We start from the raw sequence: 27,413 nt of genomic DNA, 5'->3' as shown, positions 1-27,413 counted from the left end.
CATGAACAACTCTTCCAACATTTTTCCTATATAAGTGCACTCTTTATAGACTTATACTACAAGGTTCAAATGATGTCTCAGTGGAAATCAAGGCTGTCCAGCACCATGCAGAACTTTGCGTAGGTGTTTTGGTCCACTCTGTTTTGCATGAGTCAGAAGAGATTATTTTGACAAGTTGGCCAACACCTGTATGTCTGAGCAGCCAGAGGCTGAAAAATGTGTTGAGTTTGAATATTTTCTGCCAATGAAACAGAAGTAATGCATAGCCACTCTTTCTTCTAATGCTGAGGTCCAGTTGCCCGCAAGGTGAGAAGCAACTCCCTAGACTTTCAGCTGGCCAGTCAGGCGCAGCTCTGTGAGAGACAGAGCGCTCTCCCATGGACCAAACATAGCATGAGGGACCAAAAGAGGGGAATCAGAGTGCAGCATGTCCTGTCTGTAATCCTGCCTTCTGGCAGAAGTGTCAGGGACACACTTCCAGATCCCATGTTTTTGACATTGGCACACCAGCACGACAGGGAGAACAAGAGGGGAAACATGTCTGGCTCATTAAGCGAACACTGATTGTATCATTAAATGGAGAAGAGATGTTAAAAACAGGCTGAAACTGAATAAAGAGATGAAATATGTCCCCATAACCTGAATTCTGCAGCATGAGCAGACAATACACAGATGAATTCATGCTGTTTGCTTACTGCCATGTTACTGAAGAGCTGCACTGCCACACCATGATGCTTCACTTCAATGGAGTCCATGCAGTTCATCCTGGGTGCTACTTTGCAGGGCCCTTCATGGAGTAGGACTTCAACACTGTGGTGCAAGTCTTGAAATAAGGTGTAGGAGCAGTTGCCAGTCAGCTTAAAATTCAGCCCATCAAAAGTGACAATATGTTGAGATGAACTTCCTATACAGACACCTGAAAATAAACAACAACAACAACCAAAAAAAGAGTAAAAACTTTTTAAATTTTACTGTTTCTTCACAACTGTTGTGGGCATGGGGAATCAACTAATTGGGAAAGAGAGGAAGGTAATGAATTGCAAATGTTGGAAATATTGACAAGAAACTTTACTTAATCACACATGAGGTTTTTTGCAATATCTTTGTCTGGGAACAATAAGTATTATAAAAGATTTGGATAAACTTGTAAAAAATCCTCTTGCCTAAAACTTATTCACATTCAAGATGATTTAGTAATAGATTTTATGTAAAATTAACAGGGAAAATCCCTTTACTGTTTGTAGAAAGACTGTAACACACTGTTCAACCTTTGCATTGCATGATGTTATGTGCAGTGTTATATTTGATTCCAAATAACACTATTTCACCCTTATCAGACATGTCACAAGTTGATACCCAGGGACTTAGTTTTTCAGACAGGAAACAGGAAAACTGCAGAGAAATAATATGCACAGGATAAACCGAAGGCCAGCTGATAGCTCAGTGTCCTGATCATTGGGTTATAAACACTTTCTTGTCTCCAAAAACTGGGAAACAAGGAAGATTATAATCCCAGGAGAACCAAAACAAAACCTGATGCTTCTGGCTCATATATTCTCAAATCTCTTGCTTAAAGCATAATAAGGAAAATAAAATCAATTCCAGAAAACATGTAAGGGGGTAAATTACTATGGTTAATAATTCAGTACTTTGCTCTAGATGAGAATAATCTTTTTCCTAATCAATGACTTTCAAATTTAATTTCTTAGGAAAAACAGCATGGGAGGGAGGAAGGGAGGGAGGGAGGCCCTTGGAGCACTGCAGCATCTTGAGATATTTTACCGTAAATGCTTATAAAGTTCATATACAAATAATAATGAAACAAGATAGCAATAAAACCACATTTCTCAATCTTTACTTATTCATGAAGATTTAAAAAAATTAAGATACTGGAAATTCTTTTACATTTCTCACAGGTTTCTGTAGCACAAAATGCACTAATGTGATCTATTTCAAAGTAGTATAAGAGCACACAACAGCCATGAATCACATTGCAAATCATGCTGCCATAAAATTGGTAACTAGTTCAGCAAGCAAGCACCTTTACAGTGTGACTGCTGAACTATCCTGAGAACTCAGACGACCTAAGAACAATTTTTCAAGGACTTCCTCTTTCCAGAAGCATTTGTCACATCGTCCACACTGATAAGCCATGGCTGGAAATTGTGTTTTAGCTCTCCAAATGAGTGAACCATGAGTCAATTTAGCAGCATTTTCATGGGTGCCTAACCAGCCTCCTTCCATAACAACAGAGGTGCTGCCTCACACTGAGCTCCTACTTAGCACGTCCTCAGCTATGCCCATCTCTGCTTTTCTGATTGCTGAGAGTTTTGTTTCACACAGCATCAGAATCAACTTTTTCAGCTGCTACAGATCGTGCTTTAGTTGGCACAGAATCACCATGGTTGCACTGAGCAGTCATTAAAAGAGGACTTTACCCATAGGGGTTTTTAATCAGCTGGGGAAGGTGGGGGGGCGGAGCGGGGGAGGAGTTGCTCCCTCCTTCTGCAACATGAAAGCTACCTATTTTTCCCTCACAAGTTTTGGAGTACCATGGCTCATTAAATTCATAAAGAGACAAACAGTTCTTAGCTCATCTTAACTCGAGTGACCTATAGGGCTTTTCCAGACAATCAGCTAACAGTATGAAAGGTTATTTTCATTTAGTCCTTTCAAAAGATTTTTTATGAAGGTATGTCTTGCATATCAAAAGTAATGCCCTCATGTTGCTAGCTATGTGTTTAGGATCAAGAAATTTAATAAAGATGAACTTCTTAAGGGTAGGTATCACTAAGACTATATTCAGACAGATAGTCATAAGTATTTTAGATATTTCTACTTTTTCAAAATCCTTGTAGCAAACCAGAAATGTTAGATTTCAAGTGTTAAGCTTTTAGATCATCAAATACACTTTTAGGAAATGCCAAAACAATGGGTGTAAAAAAATTCATATGTCTAAGAGTTCAGGGATCAAAATCTAGCTATGAGCTTTGGTATTTCAAGCAGTGTCTGGAAGAAATTGTACTTAAATCAGCCAGCTCAGCATAGGACATTTTAAATTGAGAACATATGTTGTGAAGAGGAGGTGTGTGTGTACATATATATATATATATATATATATATATATATATATATATATATAGGTTCTTATCTACTTCTTAGAAGTAAGCATATGAATTTAGATTTAAATCCACTTATGTTTTAATAAATAGATCACCAGCCTCAGGGCTGCATCCCTCTAATCCTATAAATGTGAGTGGATGCACTTAATTCCTGTTCCTGTCATTCCAGCCCAGGCACCAATCACACAGTGTTCAGCCTTTCTGCTCAGACACTCTGTGTGAGGTTATCTGGCAGCAGGGAGAATTTCTTGTTGAAGTCTTTGTACTACACCTGCTTCATTGAGGGCAGGCCAAACCCTTAAGCCCTGAGATGGACCAATAATCCATTGCTTGTTTTCAGCTTGCCAAGATAAATTCCTGGTTTCTCCTGTACATCTTCCTTCCCAACTCACACAGCTTTGGAAATGGAGTGTGAGATTCCCTGATAAAATACTGTCACTCTGCTAACGAAAAAAATCAGTGAACTTTCAAGTAGCATTAGGCATTCCAGCATCAGTTAGGCTCTTACACTCCTATTTGGTTAAATGACTGTGTAACAATTAAATATTCCCCCCACCCTGGTCACCTTTGAAGTGTCCAATGGCTGAGAAGCTCCATTCAGCATTACATTTGTGGTCAAAACATTTCAGGTGATGGGGAGGGAGAGGCACCCACAGACAGATACTCACATGGGCACATCCATCGGCAGCCGCAAGTTTCCTCCACCTTAAGAGCAGGAAGGCTGCTGTGACACACAGGCTTTGGCATGCTCTCACAATTGATGTGGTGGCTCTCCAGAACTGTGTAATCTCCTGGGAAGCAGGTCACAGTGTGGCACTGGTCTGGTAATGTCCATTTATCACCAGGCTAGGGAGGGAAGCAGAGGTATGCAACAATTAAAACCAAAAATGCAAAGTTCGGCTGGTGTCATGGAACTACAGCCAGAAAGTGAATGACACTGACAGCAGTGCTACTCACATTAGCCTTGGAAAAATAAATAATGGAATGCGCTGTATTAAGGACTTCATGAGGATGAGCAAGTTTTAATTAGAAACACTAAGAAGCAGGCTGAAATTCCAAGCTTAAGATAACAGTTTACAATAGGAGACATTTTGTTCTAACCTCCTATAGTTAGAGCTTAGCCATCCTACAACATGCATGGAGAGCAGAGTAACAAAGAATCACTCAGCTTTACTTTAAATTTCAAATCCTTTACTTTTCATAAACCACAGATGGTCAGAGCACAGCAGGAATTCCTATTTGTTCCAAACTAGGAAAGCGTGGAATATTGTAGTTATTTTGTCAACAACTCTGAAACTTTAAAACAGCTCCTTTCTTCCCAAAGGGAAATTGTTCCTATACCAGCTCAGTGTTATTACACGTACATAGTGGATTTCTAGAGCTAAAGAATTAAATGTAAAATATTCCTGTTTTCTAAAGGACAGTCTGAAATTTAAGGCACCAGGATTATGTACTAATAAATGACAGAGAAATAGATTTGCAGTGTCTCAAGATACCTATCTGCAGAAAGCTAAGATCTCTGGCCCCAATCCTACAGAGCTCTAAAGTCCATAAATAGGCTGAATGAGTTTTAAAACAGCGTTGATCCCTGAAGTGGGCATTCCTAGGAATACCCCCAAATGTGGGAAACAGCACTTCCCAGAGTTCTCTCCACAGAGGTGAGTCCAGAAATACCAGTACAAGGGAACGGGTGCTTCTGTGGGCTGGGTAATATTCCTTGATATTCACAAGCAAAAATGTGGGGAAGAAAAAAGAATTGATACTGGGTATGGACATCTCCCATCCTGTCCTTCACAGTTTAACCATCATTCCCATAGAAGAGAAGAAAAAAGGGATAAAAATACCTAGGAAACAACAACATTCACAGATAATTCTTGTAATTATTAAAGTATTTCTCTGTATCTCTGAGCTACAGGATGCCATCAAGTCTAAACAAGAGCTGCCAGATTTGCGGCAAAAAAAAATTATATATTAAATACAGGTTAATTTACTGGACTTGTTTTATATGTTTCAGGACTTTGAGAAGGTAACTGAAGGTTGCTTAATACTTTTTTTCAGGCTTGTGAGCCTAAAAAAGGCTATGAAAAAATAATAGGAGGAGCTTTAAGGACAGCAAAAGTATTTCTATAGGAAGAGACAGAATGCTTTTTAATTACAGTTGTCTCTCCTACAACTCAGTGAAAGTGGAAGCACCTGGAAGGATACATATACAGCTGTACAAGTCTGGCTTCCATACATATTTAATTTTAATTGGTTTTAGTCACTCTTTAATAGGACATTTATTAGAAAACATCTAAGAGCTGGACAAGAAAAGCAAAGCACAAGACATTAAAAAAAAAAAAAGTTGAGGGATAAAAACCCCAAGAATCCTAGTGCAGAGAAAAACACAGGGACTCTGAAGACAAAGAGAGCCTAAATCCCAGTTGATATGAAACTGTAGGAGCAAAAGCAGGACAAAAAGGAAAGCAAAATCAGGGTTTCTAAGCTGTGAAAGGTAAGTCTGCCAGAACACTGCAGGAAGCCTCAGACTTCCTCTCTGAGGGAGCTCTGAACCTATAGACCTGGACGTGCACACTCTGTGTCTTGCTCTGCATCTGGACGACAGAGACCCACACACCCCAGCAGCTCCCCTGGCTTTATCTCTTAGTTTAGATGAGGTTATTTGTTTGTTTGTCTTTTCTTTAAGCCAAGACCTTAACAATACTAGAAAAGTCATGGTAATAGCTCAGGAACATGGGGTTTGCCACCTTGAAAATTGCTCTACAGATCACTTCATGAGGAAATATCACTATTGTAAACCAAAAACCTACACTTCTTTACCACCTTTTTACATGCTTCTAAATTTCAAAACAAGACTAACAATGAAAATTAACTATGTAAAAAAAACCCAAACCCAAAACCAAATTTATCATAATTGTCCTGATATTCTGCCAACTGTCAAATTAAAATGTTAAACCAGCGGTTCTTGACACAGCCTATGTTTGGCACTCCTGCAACCCCTTGCCATTGGACCTGATGAGTACTAAAGACTTCCAAAGATTCAAAAAACAGCTGAACAAACTCACAGCGGACAAAACTATCAAGCATTAGCAAATACAAAAAGCCTCTTGCAGCTCAGGGTGTCCCTGAGTTTGTGGCTAGGATAGTTCAGAGAATCTTTGTACATATTTATTAACATTGCTTCCCTGGATCCTATTTTTGGCCACACAAGAGATGGGGTTGGATAGATTTTTGGCCGGATCCAGCACATTTGATCTGCTACTACCAATGACCTCAATTAAGAATATTCCTTCTACAGTCACTTCCAGGGCAGGGGTAATAAGAAAACAAGACATGAAAAAGTAACAAATCATAATATTCCCAACACTGATAGGATTTAGGCTGAGATTTTTGATCCTGAGAGCTCAGATTTCCTTGCAAACTGCAGGAGATCAGTTCCCACAATCTCTAGGTGCATGATAGACATCCCAGTTGGGGAGCTGAGCCTCCTGCAAGAATTTTCTGAGCAACGCCTGAAAGATTATTAAGCCGATATAAAAGCCTGTGTTTTCTGAATCAGGGAAGAAAGAGCCTTGATTCTTCCTTCCTGTGGATTTGTGGGCTGTGCTGGAAGAGAGGAACAGAACAGTGGCACCTTAGAGCCAGTGAGGCACAGCAGAGGATGCTGCACCACAGAGGCAGGAATTTCCATGGTGGCTCCAGAAGGCTGTGGCCTCACAGTACCTTCCAATACCTATTTTTCTTGGCTAACAGAAGAGGCAACTCAAAATCCCCCTAAAGGCTGCCTTTTGAAAGTGTGGTTCATTTTTATATGGACTGGAGCCCAGTCTGTTTCCTTTTAAAAGCATCCCATCCAGAACAGAAATTATGCTTTAAGTTTATCACCCCCAAAAATGAAACCTGACATGTCTGAAATTCAAGTTTAGCCTTCCCAGCACTTTTCTACACGTACCCGTGTCTGCTTCTAGGAGCCCAGATGCCTGGTCACATTCAGTTCAAACAAAATCTGATTTTTTTTTTATTGTCTTAATAAAGAAGTTTTTCAAGTTTAGTTTTTGTTTGCTGGGTTTTTTTTTTCTTAAGCTGTCAGCCTCAAAGCCATCAGATTATACTTTGTGTCTGATTTAGCTAAAGCATTTCTGTGCTTTGATCAGCTAATTGAGGCCAACTATGTAAAGCAGCTTTGATATCTTTCCTGATTTTAGGTAATTCGTATTCATTTATTACCCATACCCTTCCTTCACAGTCATGTCTTCACCAGGGAAAAACCAAACGAATATTTTTTATGTATTGGAAAATTCAAGATGAGTAGAACTCATAACTGATCCCTACTAAAAAATATGGCACAAGCGTATGCTAATATTTTTAAATGCATGTAGTATGATATACTCTGAAAAACCTTGGCATTTCACCTGAGATGAAGAATCTGAACCATTAATAACATCTGGAACACCAGTTTCCTAGAGTGGGATCACTTTTGAGAGATCAGACAAGCTTACTAACACTTCTGAGCATTTTCTCAGGATTAAGGAGAACTTTTGCACAAACTCCAAGAAATTTGATTTCCTTGCTAAAGAGATGATTTTACCTGGAGACATAACTATCACACAATAATTATCTTCCTGTAAATTGCCATAGAGACAAGGTATTTGTAATTTCAGCAGAAGGACAGTGGCTGGACAAAGAGGTTGCCCCTGCACATGCACCTTTATTTGGCCACTCCTGTCCTAGAAGTCCTCTCACCAAGAGATGGAAATGTATTCTTTGCTGTCAGAGAAGACAAACATTGTCACTGTTCTGCAGTAGTTCTGCACTGACTTCAATAACATTCAACATTCTGAAAGATGACATAATGTTAGAGGAAGACTCCTCTGTGTGCAAAGCTATCCTACCAAAGCTATCCTACCAGTTCAAAATCCAACTTTTTCTTCTTCCAAAATCATTCTTGATATTGTCCCAGGATTTTTGTTTTAGGTTAACTGTGAAGATATTCATGTTCTTGCACAAACTTTGCAACTTAAAAGCCAGATGGCCAAAACAGGCAATGCACTTACTCTCTTTTTGTTTCCATCCTCATCTATGCATTCTTTGACTGGGTCTGAAAGAGAAGCAGACATCTTTTAGTCACCCCATTCCCTTATCAAGCCTTTTAAGTGATGATCACCGAAATACAGATTGCTAACTTAAAAGCTTAACTTAAGCTGTGAGAAATTGGGCGGTTTTTGTGCTAGAGTGTGTGAATCCCTACCTGAAGACTGCAGGCATTTGTCCAAACAGCACAAGAATAAGTCACAGAAGGCATAAACAATGACTGTGGTCCCAAAATACTCCGTGAGCAATAACTGGGGTGCACCTCTTGTACAGCCACAGCTCTGCCCAGATGGTGCTTAAAGGATGAGCATGGCTTTGGCTCTGAGGCACAGTCCAGCCTTACCTCAGAGTCTTGTGATCCATTGAGAACATTCCTGGAAATTAACAGGTAATGACAATTGCCACACTCACATTTATTAAAAGCAGGAAGACCAATACAGCATAACTACACAAATAAGCTGTAATAAGAACACCCAAATTCAGTTTCCTTACGTTTAGTCATGACTGTGATGAGCATTTTTTTCACATAATCAGTTAAACAGTCACAGGGTACACACTGAAGTGTAGCTTCTACATTTGCATGCTTTCACTACACACCTAAAGATATTTTGGAAGCAATTTCATTTTTGTACTATGGCATGACAAAATCTCTAGGATATTAAGACACTGACTAGCAAATTCTTCGTAGAATACTAGACTATGCTACCCTATATACACTTTCTGCTCTGTCTTTTCCAGGATAAGTAACATATTTTGAACTCATTTAGGAACTCTTTAAAACCTTTTTTTAATGGTATTATTTTTGGTACACTTCCATATCAAAGGCAAGACTCCCTCTGCATGAGAAATCCAACTGTATGAGTCTAGAGGGGAAAATTATGTTTTACAGATTGTATGAAATTTATGTAAAACAAAGCAAACAGTAAAAAATCCAAACAAAAAATAAATCCCCACCAAAAAAAAAAATTGTTTTTCACCCCCTGCAAATTATTCGCCATCAGCAAAAGATAGAGCTACATTTCTCAGATTTTAGGTGTTGAATATCTCTATTGTTCAAGATTGTCTATAGTTCAACAGCTTTTTGAGCTGTTGGAAAAGCTTTCATAAAAAATACTAAGTTTTCACCTCTAGTACTGATAGGTTACAGCACAGATTGCAATAAGAAAATAATTATTGGTTCAGATTCCTGCTCCCCATCCTAAATCTTGGATCAATGTAGTTTACAGCAAGAAAAATCACATGTTTTACAGTCTGAAGAGAGGAAATGCATCTTTAAAAGCTTATTTTAAAAGCGAGAAAAGAAAATGGCAGCTGTTTAAATCTAGAAAATGGCAGCTGTTTGACACTCTGGAGGGATTTTAAAATGCCAGAAGTGATCCCAGCAGAGGCTGATCGGATATCTCCAAGCCGGACTGTGAACACTCAGCACCTTCCTCATTCTCAGAGGTCCTTGGCTCCACAAAAAAAGTCCATTTACTGTAGTGGAGACGTAACTAAGCCCTCGTAATGCTGGCAAAAACCTGTGCAATGACTAACACTACAAGGCAGTGGCTTGTGGTGAGAACATGTGGATGTTATTGGAACAGGAATAACAACAATGATACGAGGGATAAATATCTATATCCAGAGGTAAGGAGGTAAAGAAGCAAAATCCTGGTCAGTGTTGAAGCAAGCTTCCTTAGAGAAGAAGCATTGTTATCTACAAATAAATGAATGCTTGTTTAAAACACTTTTTTTCCCAGTATCTGTTTCCCTGGGAAAGGAAATTATTTTTTTTCTTTTTGCCTTCTATTCTGGCTGAATTTTCTGTAGATATGCACAGAACAATGTCTGAAAAACACATGACTTGAAATCTTTGCTCACAACATTTCTGAAACTTCTGAAACATGCCCCATTCATTCATGACAGCTTCAACTTTCCTGGTGTCCTTCAGTCCTGAGTACTGATTATCAAGATTTTTAACAAGATTGATGTTTATTAAGATGGTAGCTTGAAAGTTCAGGCCTAAGCAGTTCTAAAAACCTTGCTGTAATTGAGCTAATTGGAATAGCAGCTGGATACATATTTAAAGAGCTGAAATTTGGTTTCACACATAAATGAAGGTGGTCTAGGTCAGTATTTTTGATGGTTGTCAGTGGAACACTCACAACAGAGCATCTGATTGCCTTCTCATATCAAGAAAAATCATCCTGGTTTTGCATTTCAATTTTTGTGTTTTGCTCCAGACATAAAGGCATGACTTTTGGACTCACCCATGCACACTTTTTTGATAAATTCACTATTCAGTGTGATCACAGTGGATAAATCTTCAAAATTCTGGAGCTTCATGATTCTGTTAGCAGCAGATGGCCCAGCCAAAGTCCTCAGCTGCCCTTCATCATATCTGTTCCCAACACCAACTGGGAACAGGGATACTCCTAGGAAAAGAGAAGGAAGGGCTTGAAATAGGCAAGGCACAGATGAAAATCATTGCTTATGGACAGGGAGTGTTCATTCCTGGAAGTATATAAAGGATGTGGCACTTGGAAGTGCTGGGTTAATGGTTGGACATGATAATCTTAAAAGTTTTTTCCAACTTAAAGATGATAAAAATTTTATTTTTTCATTTGTTTCTAAAAAAAAATAGAACTGGGAAAAGTTTTTCTCCAACACTTAATTTTCATGTGTTACTTGCATTGTTCCCCCCACACTGTCTAAAGGCAACTAAGGACTGAAATGGTGCTGCTCTAATCACACCGTTAGCTAAGATGAGCTCTATTAGTCCCAAGCATAATAAGATCATTCATGATTTTATTATGAAATGAAACAAAATGCAACTGCAGACTTAATGACATCTTCACTCTTTTTTAATGAAAAAAAAGAATCCCAATAAGCTGTTTTCTTTCTTCAGTTACACAGCAATTGGATTATTTTCAAACCATTTAATTAAAAATAACAGTTGATAGTTGTAGTACAGTCCATGCCTTATTCAATAACTCCCAGAGCAACCTTCAAACAAAGTCAAAGTTCCTCAGCTGAACACCTGAGGAACCTGAGGTACTGAAAGAACAGCCAGAAAACTTGATCAGACAGTACATTGAAGCAAAAGTATATTCCTGTATAGGTCAGTGAAGAATCTGATCAAAACCTCTAATTAATATTATCAGTATTATCTTTATGAATACGATGATTATTTTTATCATTATTATTATTACTAGAGTGAACCTTTCAAGTTTCACTCTAATGCACCAGTACTGAATATATAATATTAGACCACAATTCTGTTATCCCTGTCTACCCATACGATCTCAGAAAATGAGATGCTCCTAATTTGTGAATTCTGGGGAAGCTGTCAGCCTTAATTGCAGATTGGTCCTGAATTTCCCAGTACATCAAAGGCATCTTCACGGGGCATGTTTTTTTCAGGTCTGTTCCTTACGACAACACTATGCACAGTAACTCCAGAACTTACATGAACACACCAGTGTCTTAATTTTCCATCTTCTGTTCTAGCCCATTACTTAAAAAGTAACAACTCTACTTATTAATAGTGACAGTGAAATGAGGCTTACTGTTAACTCTTGCAGAAAGGGCAGCAGCCTCCACAGCATCTTGTGAGTTCCCCGACATGATGACAATCACGACCTTTGATGCGCTGGGTCTGCTTCCATGGGATTCTGACATCGCATTCTGGACCACAAAATCAATGGCATTTCCTAGGAAGAAATGAAGAGAGAAATGAGAGATTTAATAGAAAAGTCACAGGAGACCGTAAAACTAAATTTTATATTGCTTTAGTGTGTTACACTATTAGGTAATGAAAAATATTTCATTTTAAAGGACTCTTAATGTCTGATTTATTGCAGCTACATAAAAGACCTCAGCTATTAAAAACCTTCCAGCATTTATTAAGACATTCAAACACAGGAGGACCATCCTTAACTCCACCCGTAGACTATCCCAGTCTCTGCAGTGATTGGAATTCTTTTCCCTTTCCTTAGCCATGATACAAAGTCAAGCTCCTCACTTAAGTAGTTACCTTTCCCAGAAGTACTGCCAGCCCTAAAGAATAGAAGACATTGTGGGGATTATATTCCTGCCTCGAACTGCATAGCAGCACTGACATCCAGTGGCGAGTTGATCCACAGCTTGGCATCATTCTGAGCTGTTTACACAAGTTCTGACTCCTATAAAAGATCCAGCGCTTCCTTCATTTCATTGACTTTCCCTATGGGTGTGAAAAACCTATCTTGCCTCCATACAATCAGTAACCTTTCTGAAATTTAAACTCTGTGTAATCCATGATACAACCAGGTGATCCTTATTAAAATAAAAGCAAAACAAAAAAAACCCACACCAAACCCCACAAAACTTGCAAAAAAATTCTACCTGAGCTACCAAATCACAAACTAGCTTAAAAGGGAAGCTGCTGCCCATTCATTTTACATCTGTGACCACTCAGGCAAATTTTGTTGATAATTATAACCTCAGCAAGAGAGCACTTTGTTAGTACTTGCATTTAGACATGTATTTGCACAAATATTTACACTGGGAATCATGATATGCAGCTTTCTTAAAAGCTCCTTTGGGCTTGGAAGTTATCAGGTAAGGAAGTAGAAATTAAACCAGGTGACTGATGTGACATTCAGGGAAAACAGTGACTGGTGAACAATAAACACTTGAAAGAGTATTTCCTCTGAGTAATCTAGAAATTAAACCAGGTGACTGATGTGACATTCGGGGAAAACAGTGACTGGTGAACAATAAACACTTTAAAGAGTATTTCCTCTGAGTAATCCGCAATAACTGTGGAGCAAAAATAGGTTTGCCTGAGAAATTTACTGTACAATTTATAATAACAAATGCATTTGTAAAACACTGGAAGTCAACCTGCAGATAATTCACCAGCACAGCCCCAGTACATCTTAGCACACCTAACAAAGAACATCTTACAAAGAACACTTTGTACTTGATATCTTCTTGAACCATGTCACCCACACTTTTTCTGTGATAGAAGCAAAAACCCTTTTCCCAAGCTGCTGAAAGCATGGACAAACTTTAGGAATCTCACTCAGCACATTAATTATTGATAAGGCTTGGAAAGCTGGGATTGCTCAGCTTGGAGAAGGCTCCAGGGAGACTTCACTCTAGCCTTACAGTATTTAAAGGGAGCTTATAAAAAAGAATGAGAGCAACTTACTATAGTGGCAGGTAGGGATAGGACAAGGGGAAGAGTTTTAAACTAAAAGAGGAGAGATTTAGACTTGATGCAATGAAGAACTTTTTTACTCAGAGGGTCCTGAGGCACCAGTGGAACAGGCTGCCCTGGGAAGTTGTGGCTGCCACATCCTTGGAAGTGTCCAAGGCCAGGTTGGATGGGGATCTGAGCAACCTGGGATAGTGCAAGGTGTCCCTGCCTATGACAGGGGGCTCGAACGAGATGACCTTTGAGGTCTCTTCCAACCCAAACCCTTAAGTGATTCTACATCATGGCAACAGCAGTTGGATATTCAGTGAAAACCTTGACATTTTGGATGTTTTTCTACTTGCAACAAAACATATTTTAAAACACCATTATTTGTTAGGTGATGGTGATTCCATTTCACAAACTACTCTTCCTGACCACAAAAAAATAACTAACCTCAGGCATTAACTCATGTCCTACACAGCTTTCCCACAATCCTTTCTACAAATGGTTTTTTGTCTGTCAAGGTAAATGTTAGATACAGAATGGCACATTAGCTAGAAATAACTAAGGATAAAACAAAATACAGCAAATAAATCACACTATATTCAAAATCCCTGAGATTGCTCTTGGACAGTCACTGTGCCAGAAGATTGACTCATTTCCCTTTGGTCCTACAATTACCAAAAAAAAAAAATTTAACTTTCAATCATATTTTACGTTAAACTTTTGCGCAGTAAGAATCACAAATGATTTTTCATTCATTTTTTAAAAGTACTTGAAATTTCTTGGTTTTTTAATGACCCTTTGACTTTTGTGTGGTTGGTGTGGTCCGCAGCCAGTCCAGCTCCATTTTTCTTCTTCTCACATTAATTTTAAAAATGTTCAGAAACTCCATACGTATTTGCAAACTGAAAAAAAAATCCATTCTTCTTATAATTTCTCATAAAGAAATCAAGTACTGTTGTAATAGAACCAGTGCCTATTTCAAAGGCCCCAAAAGCATTCAATTTAATGCATGGAAAATTTGATCTGGCATAGTAAAAACTCTTTGGATTTCTCCCTTTATTTTTAAGCCAGCACTAGAGAAAAGAGCCAGGTGTCTGAAGACATCATCAAATGAACACTTTCATCCTGCTAGAGGTATTCAGAAAGTCATCATCCCAAGCTGGAAGCTGTCACTTCTCGGCTCTTCGACTCTCCATCTCACCACAGAGGGAAATAACAAATCCCTCAGAGGCTACAATAAAAACTATTCATTGCTAAAATCAACCAGCTTCAACATTTTCATACTGAGAGACCGCAACACAGCAAAAACCTGACATTTTTGTATCAGTAAAGCAAATATAGGTATTTACACTGAATTAAACAACACCGAGCACAAGGCTTTATTAAGACTGGAAAGAGTTTTCACAGCATGGAAACACAAAGACAATCTCAGAATGGTTTGGGTTGGAAGGGACCTAGGAGATCATCTAATTCCAGCTCCCCTGCCATGGGCAGGAACATATTCCTCTATCCCAGGTTGTTTTCAGTCATTTTAGCCCTTCCCTCAGCCCACCAAAAGTGGTGAGCCCCCAGCAGCCTTCCAGCTCAGTCAGTAGGGTATGAATGCCACTCACTGGGCATGTCCAGGGAAAAAAATGCAAATAAACAAAAAGGGAAAACAAAAACCCAATTGAACCATCCAGGCTGCTTTAGAAAGGACAGACCAATCATTCCAAGCACAGAACAGCATCTTCTCCCCATCCTTCAGCGCTCATGTTTGGAATAATCATTAATGACTGTGAACATTTGTTGCTGAAATTCTGAGAGGCAGAGAAGGCCTTTTAAGAGCCATTTCCTGGTTGACTTGACACCTGATAGATTTTAAATTTAGACTTGTATTCTGAAGTAACAACTCAGAATGGTTCGCACAGAGGTTTTTGCAAGGACTAAATGGATATAAACAAGCTTTAAGGACAAAAGACAATCTGTTGAATAGGGTTGAAGGTGCTTACCATGAGTCTACATAGAATTACACTAGATTCTACCTTATTAAATATTTTCATTAATGATTTGGATGGAAGAGTTAAAATGTGTAAGAAGTCATGTTAGTCTGAATCACAAATATTGGATTGGGAGCAATCATTGACAACATGAAATTAAATGAATGAGCACAAGGTGCGTAGAAATATTTAAAATATATCCAAGAAATAAAAATGAGGATTCATCCCAGAATTACCCAATCTGGAACCCACGGACATTTAATGTTTTGGTGGATGCCTCAGGGAAAGCAAAAACTTCCTAAGAGAAAACTTTCCAATTATTTTCTTTGTGTCTGTAGAGTTGTGACAGACAGGCGATTTCAATGAGATGGAGGTTCCTGCTGGGAACTTGTAATCTGTGCCTTAAATGGCCTCAGTGGTTTTTCTAACATTTATGCAACATCTTGACCACAAAAAAAAAAGTACCACAACAGATCTTAATCTCCCACAAATCCTGAAAGCAGCCTGGGAAAGGAACAAAATAGGAATGCTTCCTCAGAACCTGAAGTGATACAGAAGCAGCCAACACTGTCTGGATGGTGTAAGTATTCCAGACTGCAACGACATAACCAAGGACTTGCCTAACCAGGAACAACTCCCCACGATGATAATCATAGAATCATAAAATCACAGAATGGTTTGGGATGGAAGGGACCTTAAAGATTATTTCGTTCCAACTCCACCGCCATGAGCAGGGACACCTCTCAATAGACCAGGTCCATAATCCTGAAGCTGGTCTTTGTATCTTAATTTAGGCTCTCCACCTGGCACTGAATTGGGATTTTTCACTGCAAATAGAAGATTATTTTCATTTGAAACAAACCAGCTATTGAAAACTGATCTCCCAGTGCTTTAAGTGGTCAGTTCTTGGCACATGAATATTGATATTTTGGCATTAACACACATTGATTTATGTATGCTGAACTTTTCATGAACAGCACAAACCAGTCAGTCCAACATCATTGAATGGAACAGGCCCCAAAAACCTCTCCTCTGCAGGTCACAGATCCTGCATTTCTCTTACCACCAAGGGCTTCTGATGAAGCCAGACTTCATCAGAAGCTCATTTAACACAAAAACCTTGTAAGAAATGAACTAGAAAAAAAAAGCAAACAAAAAAATCCCCTGAAGGGCAGTGAATTAAAACAGCTTGGGGAAGATATTAGTGGTACCTAAAACTGGCTTCAAGAAGGAGCTGGCACCACCAGTTCAGCAATATCTCTGGGGAACAAGTGAAAGTCTCTGTCAGTGGGTGTGAGCCCTCTGATCAGGACAGCAGCTGCCCTTGGGTGATGGGGGCAAGATTTTGGAAATTCAATATAGAGGGCATCATTTGGGGAGAGATATGAATAAGGAAATGTGCTATGGGGCGCCTTTGCTTCCACAGTCACAGGAGAGGTTTAGGAGAAAGACATATATACCTCCTGAATCCTGACAGCAAAGCTGAATGCTACTAATCAAATATATTAATAATGATGGAAAGTTGGAGGAAGAATATAAATTTAAGATTTTTTTTTTCTTGTAGGGGGGAAATATACCTTTCCCTAAAGATGCTTTTATACAGCTGAGCCACATAGAACATACTTCCTCCAAATTTTGAGGCTGAGGTAGGAAAATGTCAGCCTAAATGAGCAACTTTTACTATGGCTATAAGGAAGTAAAATAATGCTTTTATAAAGTGTTAAGCAGTATTCACTGTAGGGATTGCTCAATCTTCTCCCTGTAACTCTCCTAAACACCCACAAATGCTGAACAGAAACACATTTATGTGATTCTCAGTTGTCTTGCACACATCACTTTAGTGTTTAGTGAGTTTCCTTCTTTTTTTTTTTCGGTTGTTTCTTATGTGAAGTTGTACATGATTTCATGATGTCTGAACAGCCATAGAGGTGCTTCTTGATAGGTTACTTGAGCCAAAATTCACCTGATGTTATTGAATGGCCCCACTGCACAAGCATGGGAAAGATTTGTGGTATAAGCTGCTCTTTCTTGTTCTTTTTATGCCCTCACATACTCAGTAGTTTTTCATTATTTCTTATTACTAAAATCTCTCCTGGAGTTTCCTTACGGCTAAATAATGCAGGATAGGGAATGCTTTCTACACTAAGACTTCAGCAGTGGTAGCAGCAATTGCCCTCCGCACATAGAGCTTTTTGGACCGAAAAAAGTGTGATTTGGATCAACAAAGATGGAATAAGGATTTCACTGAATTGTTCTTCTACTGTCAGGCAGCCAGTGCAAATAAGAAGAAACAGCTCTGGTCTAATAGCAATGATATTTTTTGATGGGTAAATTCAGATCAAGCAAAGGCTAGAAAAGATCTCCTAAGAAAATGCAGTGTCCAGACTGGGGCACCTGCATTTGTCAAGCAGACTCTGCATTTCCAGAGGCTCGAGCACAGACAGAAGGGCTTGAGTGACTGTGCCCTTCCTGGGAATGCTGCCTCCTGCACAGCTAGCCACATTCACACACATCACAAGGTGCAACACAGCACCATATTTTCATGACTTCATTTGAGAGGAACTACTTCTTCTCTATTTCACTTTCATTCAGTATACCACATCCTCGATCACAGTCTCTGAGCATTTTCCAATGAGACATAAACAAATCACTAATGAGGATGTCATGTGGCTGCCTCTCCCATTTCATTTCCCAAAGGCCGTGTTTGCTCTGCTTATCCTGCAGTTCCATGTGGCTTTCTCTACACACTACATGGAAGGCTTAACAAAACTTATCTATTTGTATGCAACAATTCATCCCACGATGAGCCTATAGAAGTCTCATCAGCCATCTGGTATTTTTATTTCTCCAGGTTGAGAAAACAATCAGAGCTAATCCTCCTGTGAACTTTGGAAGTCAGGTTTTATTTCACACTTTTCTGTACAAATAACTCTTTATAATCCAAAGACTCCAAAACTCTGTGTATTCCTCAACCCTTAAAGGACCCTGATGCTGGTGGCTACCAGAGTAAATGTGGTTCCAATCCAGAAGAACAAAATACTCAGGGTATCTGGTGTAAGATGGTGTAGGAGAATAATTTTTTGCTGAACCCTGCAACTGATATTTGTGTGTGCACCAAGTTTCCACAGACCAGTGGGAAATCTGATGTTTTCACACATGAAAATGGAGGTGGACCTGTCTGTCTGGAACAGAAGATAGTATTTCACAAGCAAATCTTCAGCTGAGGTCTTGCCTTAGGCAAGCCTTGTTCTCTGCTCCCTGGCACCACCCGCAGTCTTGTGTCAGCCCAAGTCCCTGCAGAACCAGCATGGCAACTTGGGTGAAGGAAGTGAATAACACAGAATATAATTCTTGTTTTCCTTTTTTTTAACCAGATGGGTTACACTGGCTCAGCACAAACAGCTGGTAAGGGCAGCTCATAAAGCCAGCATGAGCAGTTCTGCTCCTAAATGTCTAATCAACCAACCAGCACTGAAAGGTTAGTGATCAAAGTCCTTACTTCTTAATTATGCTCTGCTTGCTTGAAAGGCAATGAATGCAAGTCCTGAGCATTACTTCGAGGCTTCTTTCCAAAATACATTAAAGACAAACCATAATTTGTGTAACCTGACAATGCATTTCAACAGAGAAAACTGAACCATGACATAAATTGGTGCTTGTAGCCACCCTGTACTTAGCATTTCATGGGGTTTTGTTCCTCCCCTTGTTTAAACACCAATACTCACAAAATCACTCACCTAATCTGGTAGGACCTTGCTCCCTTTGTTGAATGGACTGCACCATTTCTACAAGCCTGTCAGTCTCTTGAGGCATGTTCCATGAAATTTCTATATTATTTTCCCTGGCATACTGGAGAACTGACACATGAATTGAAGAATTGCCTGAAGCAGAAAATAAACACTTTAGGCAGTGCATGTGAATGTCTTAAAATAAATCATGTGAATGTCTTAAAATAAATCTAAAGAAACAATGGCATTGTGATTTACATTAGGCAAACCAGACAGTCTGGGTGGTTTTACGTTGTGATTTGCATTAGGCACTCTGGTTTCCATCAGAGTGTGAAAAGACCAAAACTGAACTATTCCCTGATGAAAAAAATATCCAAGTACTGCTGGAAACAGTTGTTTTTCTATCAGGAGTTAGCATGAAGTATTTTAGGCCAGATCAATGTGACAGTAACTGGAGAATTTTGTTTTCTTGATCTCCATTCAGTATTATTCCTTTTCCATTTTAAAATTATCTAAACATTCCCTCTTTTTTTTTTTTTTTTTTTTTTTTTTTTTTTTTTTTTTTTTAACGTGCACCTTGTTTTGCACAAGCAGTAGATTGATGCTCCATTTGTCAGATGGGTCAAGCTCCCTGGATCATTTCATGCCAAATTCCCTCTCTCATACAGCACTGGAATGATGTGCATGGAACAAAGTGAATCCAGGGAGCTTGACCTGTGAAGGGGAATGAAGATAAATTTCAAATTATGGTCCTCCCTAACACCCTGATTATACATTATGTAAGAAGTACAAATAAAACTATTAACAGAGCATTTATATAGACAGTTTAAAATATCAGATTTGCAAAATTGAACCAGGCAATATGTTGTTTATAGCGATTCGCTATACTGCTCTTCACAGCCTCCTACTGAAGGTATTTATGGATAGAGCACAATGAGTCTTTATCAATGCTTTGCAAGACATATATGAACACTACCAATAACAGCAGTTGCTTCATGGAAATGGTTTAATGCTGGATCAAAAAAAATACAATTCTGACTAAAAAAAAAAATAAAATCCATGTTTGTTAAATACTACTGGGAAAACACAGGAAGCAGATGAACTTGGTAAAACCCACACAATGTCTTAAACTGCTCCCTGTGCTATGATCCCTTCACATATGTGCAGGACACAATGCATTCTACTGGGGGGGCTGCACTGATAATGAAAGATAAGGAATGGCCCAACCAGAGGTGTACCCCCCTATCAGTACACACTCTACAAGCACAGCGAGCTTAGAACACCCAGAAAGCGTCAGCCATCCCACATGGGTCAGGAAATAAACATTTAGTAGTCAGTGCTTTGAGGGATTAGAATGAATAATTTAAAATTAAGAATTGAAAAACCTCCAATGAGAAGCTGGTTTGTCCCCTACAAGCAAATTCTTTTGTTTTACAAAACATATTTCTATGTTTGAGCTGAAAGGCATATACATACCGATCACAACACTTTCAATAAATGCCCGCACAAAGCTTTTCATTTCCTCAAACTCTGATGCTCCAATATTCAAACTTCCATCCAGAAGAAACATGATGTCCATGGGTTTGTTGCATAACTCTGAACGTGAGAGGGGGAAGGAAAAAAGTTATTTTATATATAATAACCAAAGTAGTATCTGCTAATGCAGTAGGAGCAGAAAGGATAAATCCAGTTGCATTTTGGGAAAATAGAGCAGGATATGAACATTTGAAGCAATTAGTGATGGCCCTTTAATGAAAGCCTTGAGGTTCATATTCAGTGGGATACATGGATAGTTCAATTCCTGCTTTTCTACTGATTCTGTTTCACCCTAAGAGGACTAAAACAAAAATCAAACAGCAGATGACAACAACAACAAAAAAACCCAACCCAAATCAGCAACAAAACAAAAATAAACAAAAAACACAGAATACGAGAGCAAGACACCAAACCAGATAAAGGAACCCTTAAAATTTCAGTGATACACAGGGTAAACAGAGGAGACCCAACAGAAGAAAAAAGAAATCACACAGAAAATTCATCCAATCTTACCTGAGATTTCAGTCCAAAAACTCATCCCATGAGTGCAGCATGACTGCAGCACTAATTCAGGTGCCTCTTCAATAAGACTGTTGTAACTATTCAAGACAATTGGGTCATTAGGTCGACTGATCCTTCTGAGCTCTTGGATATTGGCACTGGGGGTTATGCCTATGGGAATAACATTTATGCTCCTGGGAGGTCGTGTGATAACATCAGTCGAAGGACTGGATGACACCATATATACCAAGTGAGGAACATCTTGCCTGCCCCCATTCACTGATGTAAATGTATGTTTGGAAATATAATCAAGGGCATTGCCAGTGTTAGTAGCCCTCCCTCCCTGGTAGGGTATACTCCTAACTTTCTCAATAATATTTTCCTTTGACTGTATTTCCCTAAAGGAATACTCCAGACTGACAGTCTCTGAATACTGCATGACTGTAACATGAATATTTTCCTGTCCCACATTAATTCCTGTGACTACTTTCTCAATGAATTTCTTGACTTTATTGAAGTTTTCCTCCCCAACACTGTCAGATCCTTCCACAATAAAAGCAATATCCAGCCTGTTGGGATGGGACTTTTCTGAAAGAGGTGGTGGGGCTGTGAGTCCCAAAGAGGGAAATATGACACTGGACATGGTTGGAGCAGATGTAGATGATAACAGAAGGCTTTCTTCAGGTCCAAGATCACACAGCTGATCAATGAGGAAATCCCTATGATCCATTAGCTCCAACACATTGCTCACTAGGAAGGCTCTGCTACCTGGAAACATTTTTGCCATGAATTTGACTTGTTCCACATTGATATGTGGCCCAATACCCACGGGTATTACTGTGATGTCTCTATTCTTCAAAAAGCCAAGCATGTCACGGATTTTTTTTTGAGACCTGCTTGCTATAAATATCACTGCAATTTTGGCAGCATTGGTCCTCTCTGCTTTTCCAAACACATGCAATGCAGTGTATTTAAAGACTTCATAGACAGATGCTTCTTTATCACCTGTGTATTTTATGTTCTGGACAATTCTTCTCATCTGGGAATTTGTTTTGACATCTTTAAGGTTAAGATAGATGGTGGGACCAGCCCTATAAACCAGAATTGACACTCGGATTTTTTTCTGGGAGATGTGGAGTTTTTTCATCCCACCAATTATGAAAGTCTTCAGCTGTTCAAAGTCCTCCTCTGAGAGTTTATTGGAGCCATCGATCAGGAAGGCCAAGTCCATCATTTTGCTGCAAGAGTATGCACTGGCTGGGAGCTCAATGTCCTCCTCTGGAATAGGTGTTGTCAGAGTTAGGGTGTCCTCCATGGGCTCACAGTCCACACAGGTTAAGTTCTTCCCTTCACATAGACTACAAAAATCATCAAATCAGAAAAACATCAAATTTACTGCAAAAGGCAATGCTTATAACAAGTCATCCACACGTTATAAAAGAACACTAAAGCAAAAGCAAACATCTCAAAACCACAGCGAAACGAAAACACGATGTGAATAATTTTTTTCCCCAACCCAATTCCCCACAACTTCCCACATGATATTGTACACCTAAATCCCCTGTGTTCATGGATGTTTAGATCCAGGAAACGTGACCAACTATGGTGTGTTTGTCAGAAGAAATTCCTTAGAACAGTCTTTGGCAGAAGGGGTAAAATCTGTGTCTGGAAACTGTTTAGGAACCACTGAGTATCAGCAGTACAGCAACCTACAGGCCACTGGAGGACTGAACTGGCTGATCCAGTCTGCTTCACAAGGAACCAGAACATGAGGCAAACTGCAGGCAGCGAATACCAAGTAAAATCCTAGAGGAGGAGAGACGTTTTACCTCTGATGTGACCCAGCAAACTCTGTGCAGGGGCCAGGTTCACACAGATTTTAACCTTACTGAAATTAGCGATCTTTTTTCTACCTCTGAAGTGCTGTACTTTCCTGATGGTTTTTTTTCCTGACTTCATTTTAGTTTGGATACAGCTTTGGCACGTATTCATCCTCCACTGTTTCTTATATCTCTCTTACCTTCTTATTGTTTACCATTTCTTCTTCAGTCCAGTTTCTCATATTAAATGCTTTATTTCAATCATAGATGTTATCTGTTTTTAGTCCTATATCTTCCCTCACCTTACCTCCAGTAGTACATTTTCCCCTTTCCACCTCAGCTCCCAAATTTCTTTCCCTCCCTTATGTCTGCCTTTTCCACTATTCATCCTTCTGCACCACCATGAGCTTTTTCCCTCTGTCACCCTCCATCTTTTATGAACTCCCTTAAAATTCACCAATCTTTAGCAAGGCTTTAACACTTCTGCCCTTCTAATTCCTGGCTGCATATTTCTCTTTACTTCCTAGAATCACAAAGGGGTTTGGGCAGGAAGAAATCTTTAAAGTGTATCCTGTCCAACTCTCCTGCAATGAGCAGGGACATCTCTGACTAGATCATGTTGCTTAGAGCCATGTCCAGCCTGACCTTAAATATTTCCAGGGATGGGACATCCACCACCTCTCTGAGCAACGTGTGTCAGTGTTTTACCAATCCCTTTGGCAACTTCTTCGTTATGTCTCATATAAATTGAATCTCCTTCAGCTTAAAATCATCACCCCTTGTTCTGCCCCAACTGGCCCTGCTAAAAATTTTGTACCCATCTTCTTCATAGGCTGAAGCACTGAAAGGTCCCATTAAGATCTTCCCAGACCCTTCTCATCTCCATCCTGAACAATCCCATCTCTCTCTCTGCCTTTCCTCACAGGACGTGTTCCAGCCCTCTGACCACCTTCGCTTTCTCAGAGAAAAGAACATGCCTGCACTCACACACAGGGTGGAACAGACCAGTCCATATATTTGCCTTGTCTTACTGGACCGTCCAAGGAACAGAGTAGGGAAAAGAGTTACAAAAGAGCAACCACCAAAAAAACTCATGTTTGCACTGCCAGAGAAAACCCAGGATGTACAAACTACATGCGTTGATACTGGAAGAAGGTGCCATTTTCCAGGAAAATACTTCATTTTACATGTGTCACCTTCATTTAAGTTCTCTTAATAGAAGTGCTATGTTCTTTTCAAGCTCATTTTAGTGTCTTCCTTATTGCAGAACGCAGAGCTATTTTTGGCATTGACATACAGAAACAGAAGATTATTCTAATCCTAGTGTGAACAAGACTCTTCTAGTTTCCAATTTCCTTTGGATGCTTGCTATGAAATTCATTTTTGTGCAGTATTTTCTATTGTTTGTACAGATGGTATAGGCACCCAAATTAGGTGACAGCTATGCAAATGGAGGTTTCCCTAGTGAGATAAGTTTTCCTAATGTTCTGAAATATTTTCTAAGCAGCAGCCAGTGTATCAACATTTAAGATAAGAATTACAAAAATTAGAGAACAGATACTCATTTAAGACTCTTTTTAGACCTTTTGAGGGAATTCAGGGCTCTTCATGTATACTGTTTAAAGATATGTATTTAATTGATGAACCTAACAGTCTCATGCCATGGTTTTATAGCTCAGTTGCACACCAGCCCTGGCTAGAGACCAGGAATTGTAAGTAAGTTTTTATGTATTCATAAAAATACATAAAAGGTTCAGAGCACTTGGAGCTACAGTGTTGGCCTGTGATAATAGCTGCTGCAGGGACAGTTACAACTCAGTTTCCATTAAAACTGATCAATTTACAAGTTGGAAAACTCTCTTTTTTTTCACAGCATTATAAGTCACTAGTGAAAATATCCATCCATGGTCCAGACATCCAGAAAATGACAAATTTTCATAATATGCCACAGGGCATTAAACAAGATGCAAACAGTCTCTGCTGCATTGCAGTTAAAGGCCCTCATCCTGCACAGTTCACAGTACCACATTCCCTGCCATCCTATTTAGAAACGCCTGTATGCAGGATCAGACCATGGGTATCAACCTTAATATCTCATGGAAATTGGTTTTCCAGGAATGGGACACAATTCCAACTGCTAATAATATCAGCAAGTTCTAGACTGAGTGCACATACAGATCTTGCACCTCACACAGGAATTTTTTTTAATACTGGCAGAAGGAATGAGTCTGACAGCTTTATTGATGTTGAATCACACATTGCACAAAAAGAAGTTGAACATCTGAAGCCAGAAGGGCCACCAACACATGGGAAAAGGCCTTTTTTTGAAGGGAATTTATAGATTTCACTTTCTTCAATTCAGCTGATATCCTATAATCCCTACTGCTTCAATTGAAAAACTTCAGCTCTGGCTTCTCTGTGAAGGGGTACTGACATAAAAGATGTCTCCAAGATGCCTCCTTCTTTTTGAGTGGTACATTTAAATTACATCTATATACTTATTCATGAGGATGCCCTTCAACCCTGACCCTTCATCCTACACAAGAGGGATGCTGGTTCCCTGCACAAACCCATCATACCAAGATTGACAGTGCTGTGGATCATCTCTGTTCAAAACTACTCTCCTTCCGTGTGGGATCCTGTCACCTCCAACTGCACACATGGGACAGTCTTCTGGACTGACACAATCCAGGGACAGCTCATCAATGATTTTCCCTGTTTCAAAACAGCAGAGCAATGTAAAGATGCCAGTTGTCATGAACTGTAAAACTAACCATGGGGCTAAAACAGCGCTTCTAAGGTGGCCTCAAACCTCCTGAATATTCGGCTGGTTGTTGTGGCCACTGCCAATTTGACACAGAGAAGTATCTCCTCCCCTCATAATGGCTTTTATTTAGATACTGAAAGCACCTAACCCAGCGTATACTTTCAACAGCCAGCACCACACAGAGGGTAAATATATCTTCAGAACAAAGCATGAAAGATGTCAGGGTATCAGTAACATCAGGGGAAAATGGCATTTTCCATTTTACATGTATATTATGTAGTTCTCCTCCTATCCTCTACCTTGTTCTGATCAGAAATACCAACGCTTGGAGGTAATAAACAAGGGAAAGCAATGGATTTCACTACTGTAGCTGCTCTGGAGCAGAGCATTTTGTAAATTTCCAGCACAAATTCATACTCTAACCACAGAGTCAACAATCTGTTCCCACACAGCCCCTAATCCTCCAGTCTCATCAAGCTGATCCCATCCTCTCTCATCCTTGCTGGCAGGGGTTCACACTCCTCTTCTGGGCACCACATCATGCCCTCCATACACTGTGACCATTTCACAAACCCAAATTGGGATGCCAAACACCTCCCTCCTCAGGCAGTAAGGAATTGTGGTGAAAACACATCACTGAACCTGTCAAAGAAGAAGAAAAGCTGTTTAAATAAATCAAAATATGGACTTACCTGCAGGACAGTGCATGTGGCATCCTTCCACACACTGCAGAGGACATTCCAAAGCCTGGGGGTGTTGGCATGTGACAGGACAAGCAGGTCCACAGCTGTTATATCTCCATTCACATTGATAATCTAATTCCTGTTTATTCAGGTCCTCACAGCTTTGTGCTATGCAGGGACAGAATCAGAGGCAAAAAAAAAAAAGTCAAACCAGAGTGTATATTCACCATGCCTCTTAGAACTATGGCCCCAAACATTGTACGAAGTGGACCACATATATTTAGAAAAACAAAGATTTCCACTTTTAAATAAAGATTATTTTACTACATCATTGTTTGACAACAATTAGGACAGACCACCTTTTCACACTTACATCTTTATTCACAAAATGAAATACTTGCTTTAACCAGAAATTCTTAGGTTTAATAATAGCAAGAGCAACACAACCCCAAATTGTAAACTTCAATTGATGCACATGTACATATATATTACTGAAACGATTTCTTCCTCTAGATTTTGTACTACAGGCTACTACATCCTCTAATTGATGAAACAGGTTTGCCAGGTACAGAAATAGAACAGGGAATGGGAGTGTCAGAGAGCTGTTTGCCCAGCCCCATTAACGTGAAATTTTCTGGATGTCAGTGGGAACAGAGCTAAATCTGACCAGGCTGAGCCAAAACCTTGCATGTTTGTTCCCAGTTCTGCCTCGTGTTTTCTGTACTTACGGCACAGAGTCAGTGACCTCCAGTGAACAGCCACCCCTTTCTGTGCACAGGCATGTGCGTAGGCCGCAACGGTGTCACAGAAACATGCGCAGTCCCCAACAGACTCACAAGCACAGGTGTCATACAGGCAAATGTCAATGTAGGGCTCTGGATTCACCTGCCGGAGAGAAGGGCAAAGGACACTCCAAGTCCTTCATCTCCTTCCTGTACACGTCATTAACCTTCAAATGGTTTGGCTGCTCCACTTGCCAAGGGTCAAGGCGCCACATAAATCAGTGCAAATCT

General features: G+C 39.5%; 1 protein-coding gene across 1 annotated transcript in view; it reads right to left on the bottom strand.

The window, feature by feature from the left end:
* Positions 1–27,413, bottom strand: part of VWF (von Willebrand factor) — a 118,992-nt gene that overhangs the window by 31,668 nt on the left and 59,911 nt on the right. The window contains exons 25-35 of the mRNA XM_030238043.2: positions 27,129–27,285; positions 26,410–26,568; positions 25,530–25,665; positions 21,143–22,488; positions 20,570–20,689; positions 19,103–19,246; positions 11,765–11,908; positions 10,466–10,630; positions 8,177–8,220; positions 3,791–3,968; positions 696–916 (exon numbers count right to left, since the gene is read on the bottom strand). Coding sequence (XP_030093903.1) covers positions 696–916; positions 3,791–3,968; positions 8,177–8,220; positions 10,466–10,630; positions 11,765–11,908; positions 19,103–19,246; positions 20,570–20,689; positions 21,143–22,488; positions 25,530–25,665; positions 26,410–26,568; positions 27,129–27,285 — 2,814 coding nt within the window. The remainder of the gene's footprint in view (positions 1–695; positions 917–3,790; positions 3,969–8,176; positions 8,221–10,465; positions 10,631–11,764; positions 11,909–19,102; positions 19,247–20,569; positions 20,690–21,142; positions 22,489–25,529; positions 25,666–26,409; positions 26,569–27,128; positions 27,286–27,413) is intronic.

The sequence above is a fragment of the Serinus canaria genome, chromosome 1A (assembly GCF_022539315.1).
Source record: "Serinus canaria isolate serCan28SL12 chromosome 1A, serCan2020, whole genome shotgun sequence".
Taxonomy (NCBI): Eukaryota; Metazoa; Chordata; class Aves; order Passeriformes; family Fringillidae; genus Serinus; species Serinus canaria.
Note: the sequence above shows the minus strand (reverse complement) of the source record. Positions and strands in the feature narration are given on the sequence as shown.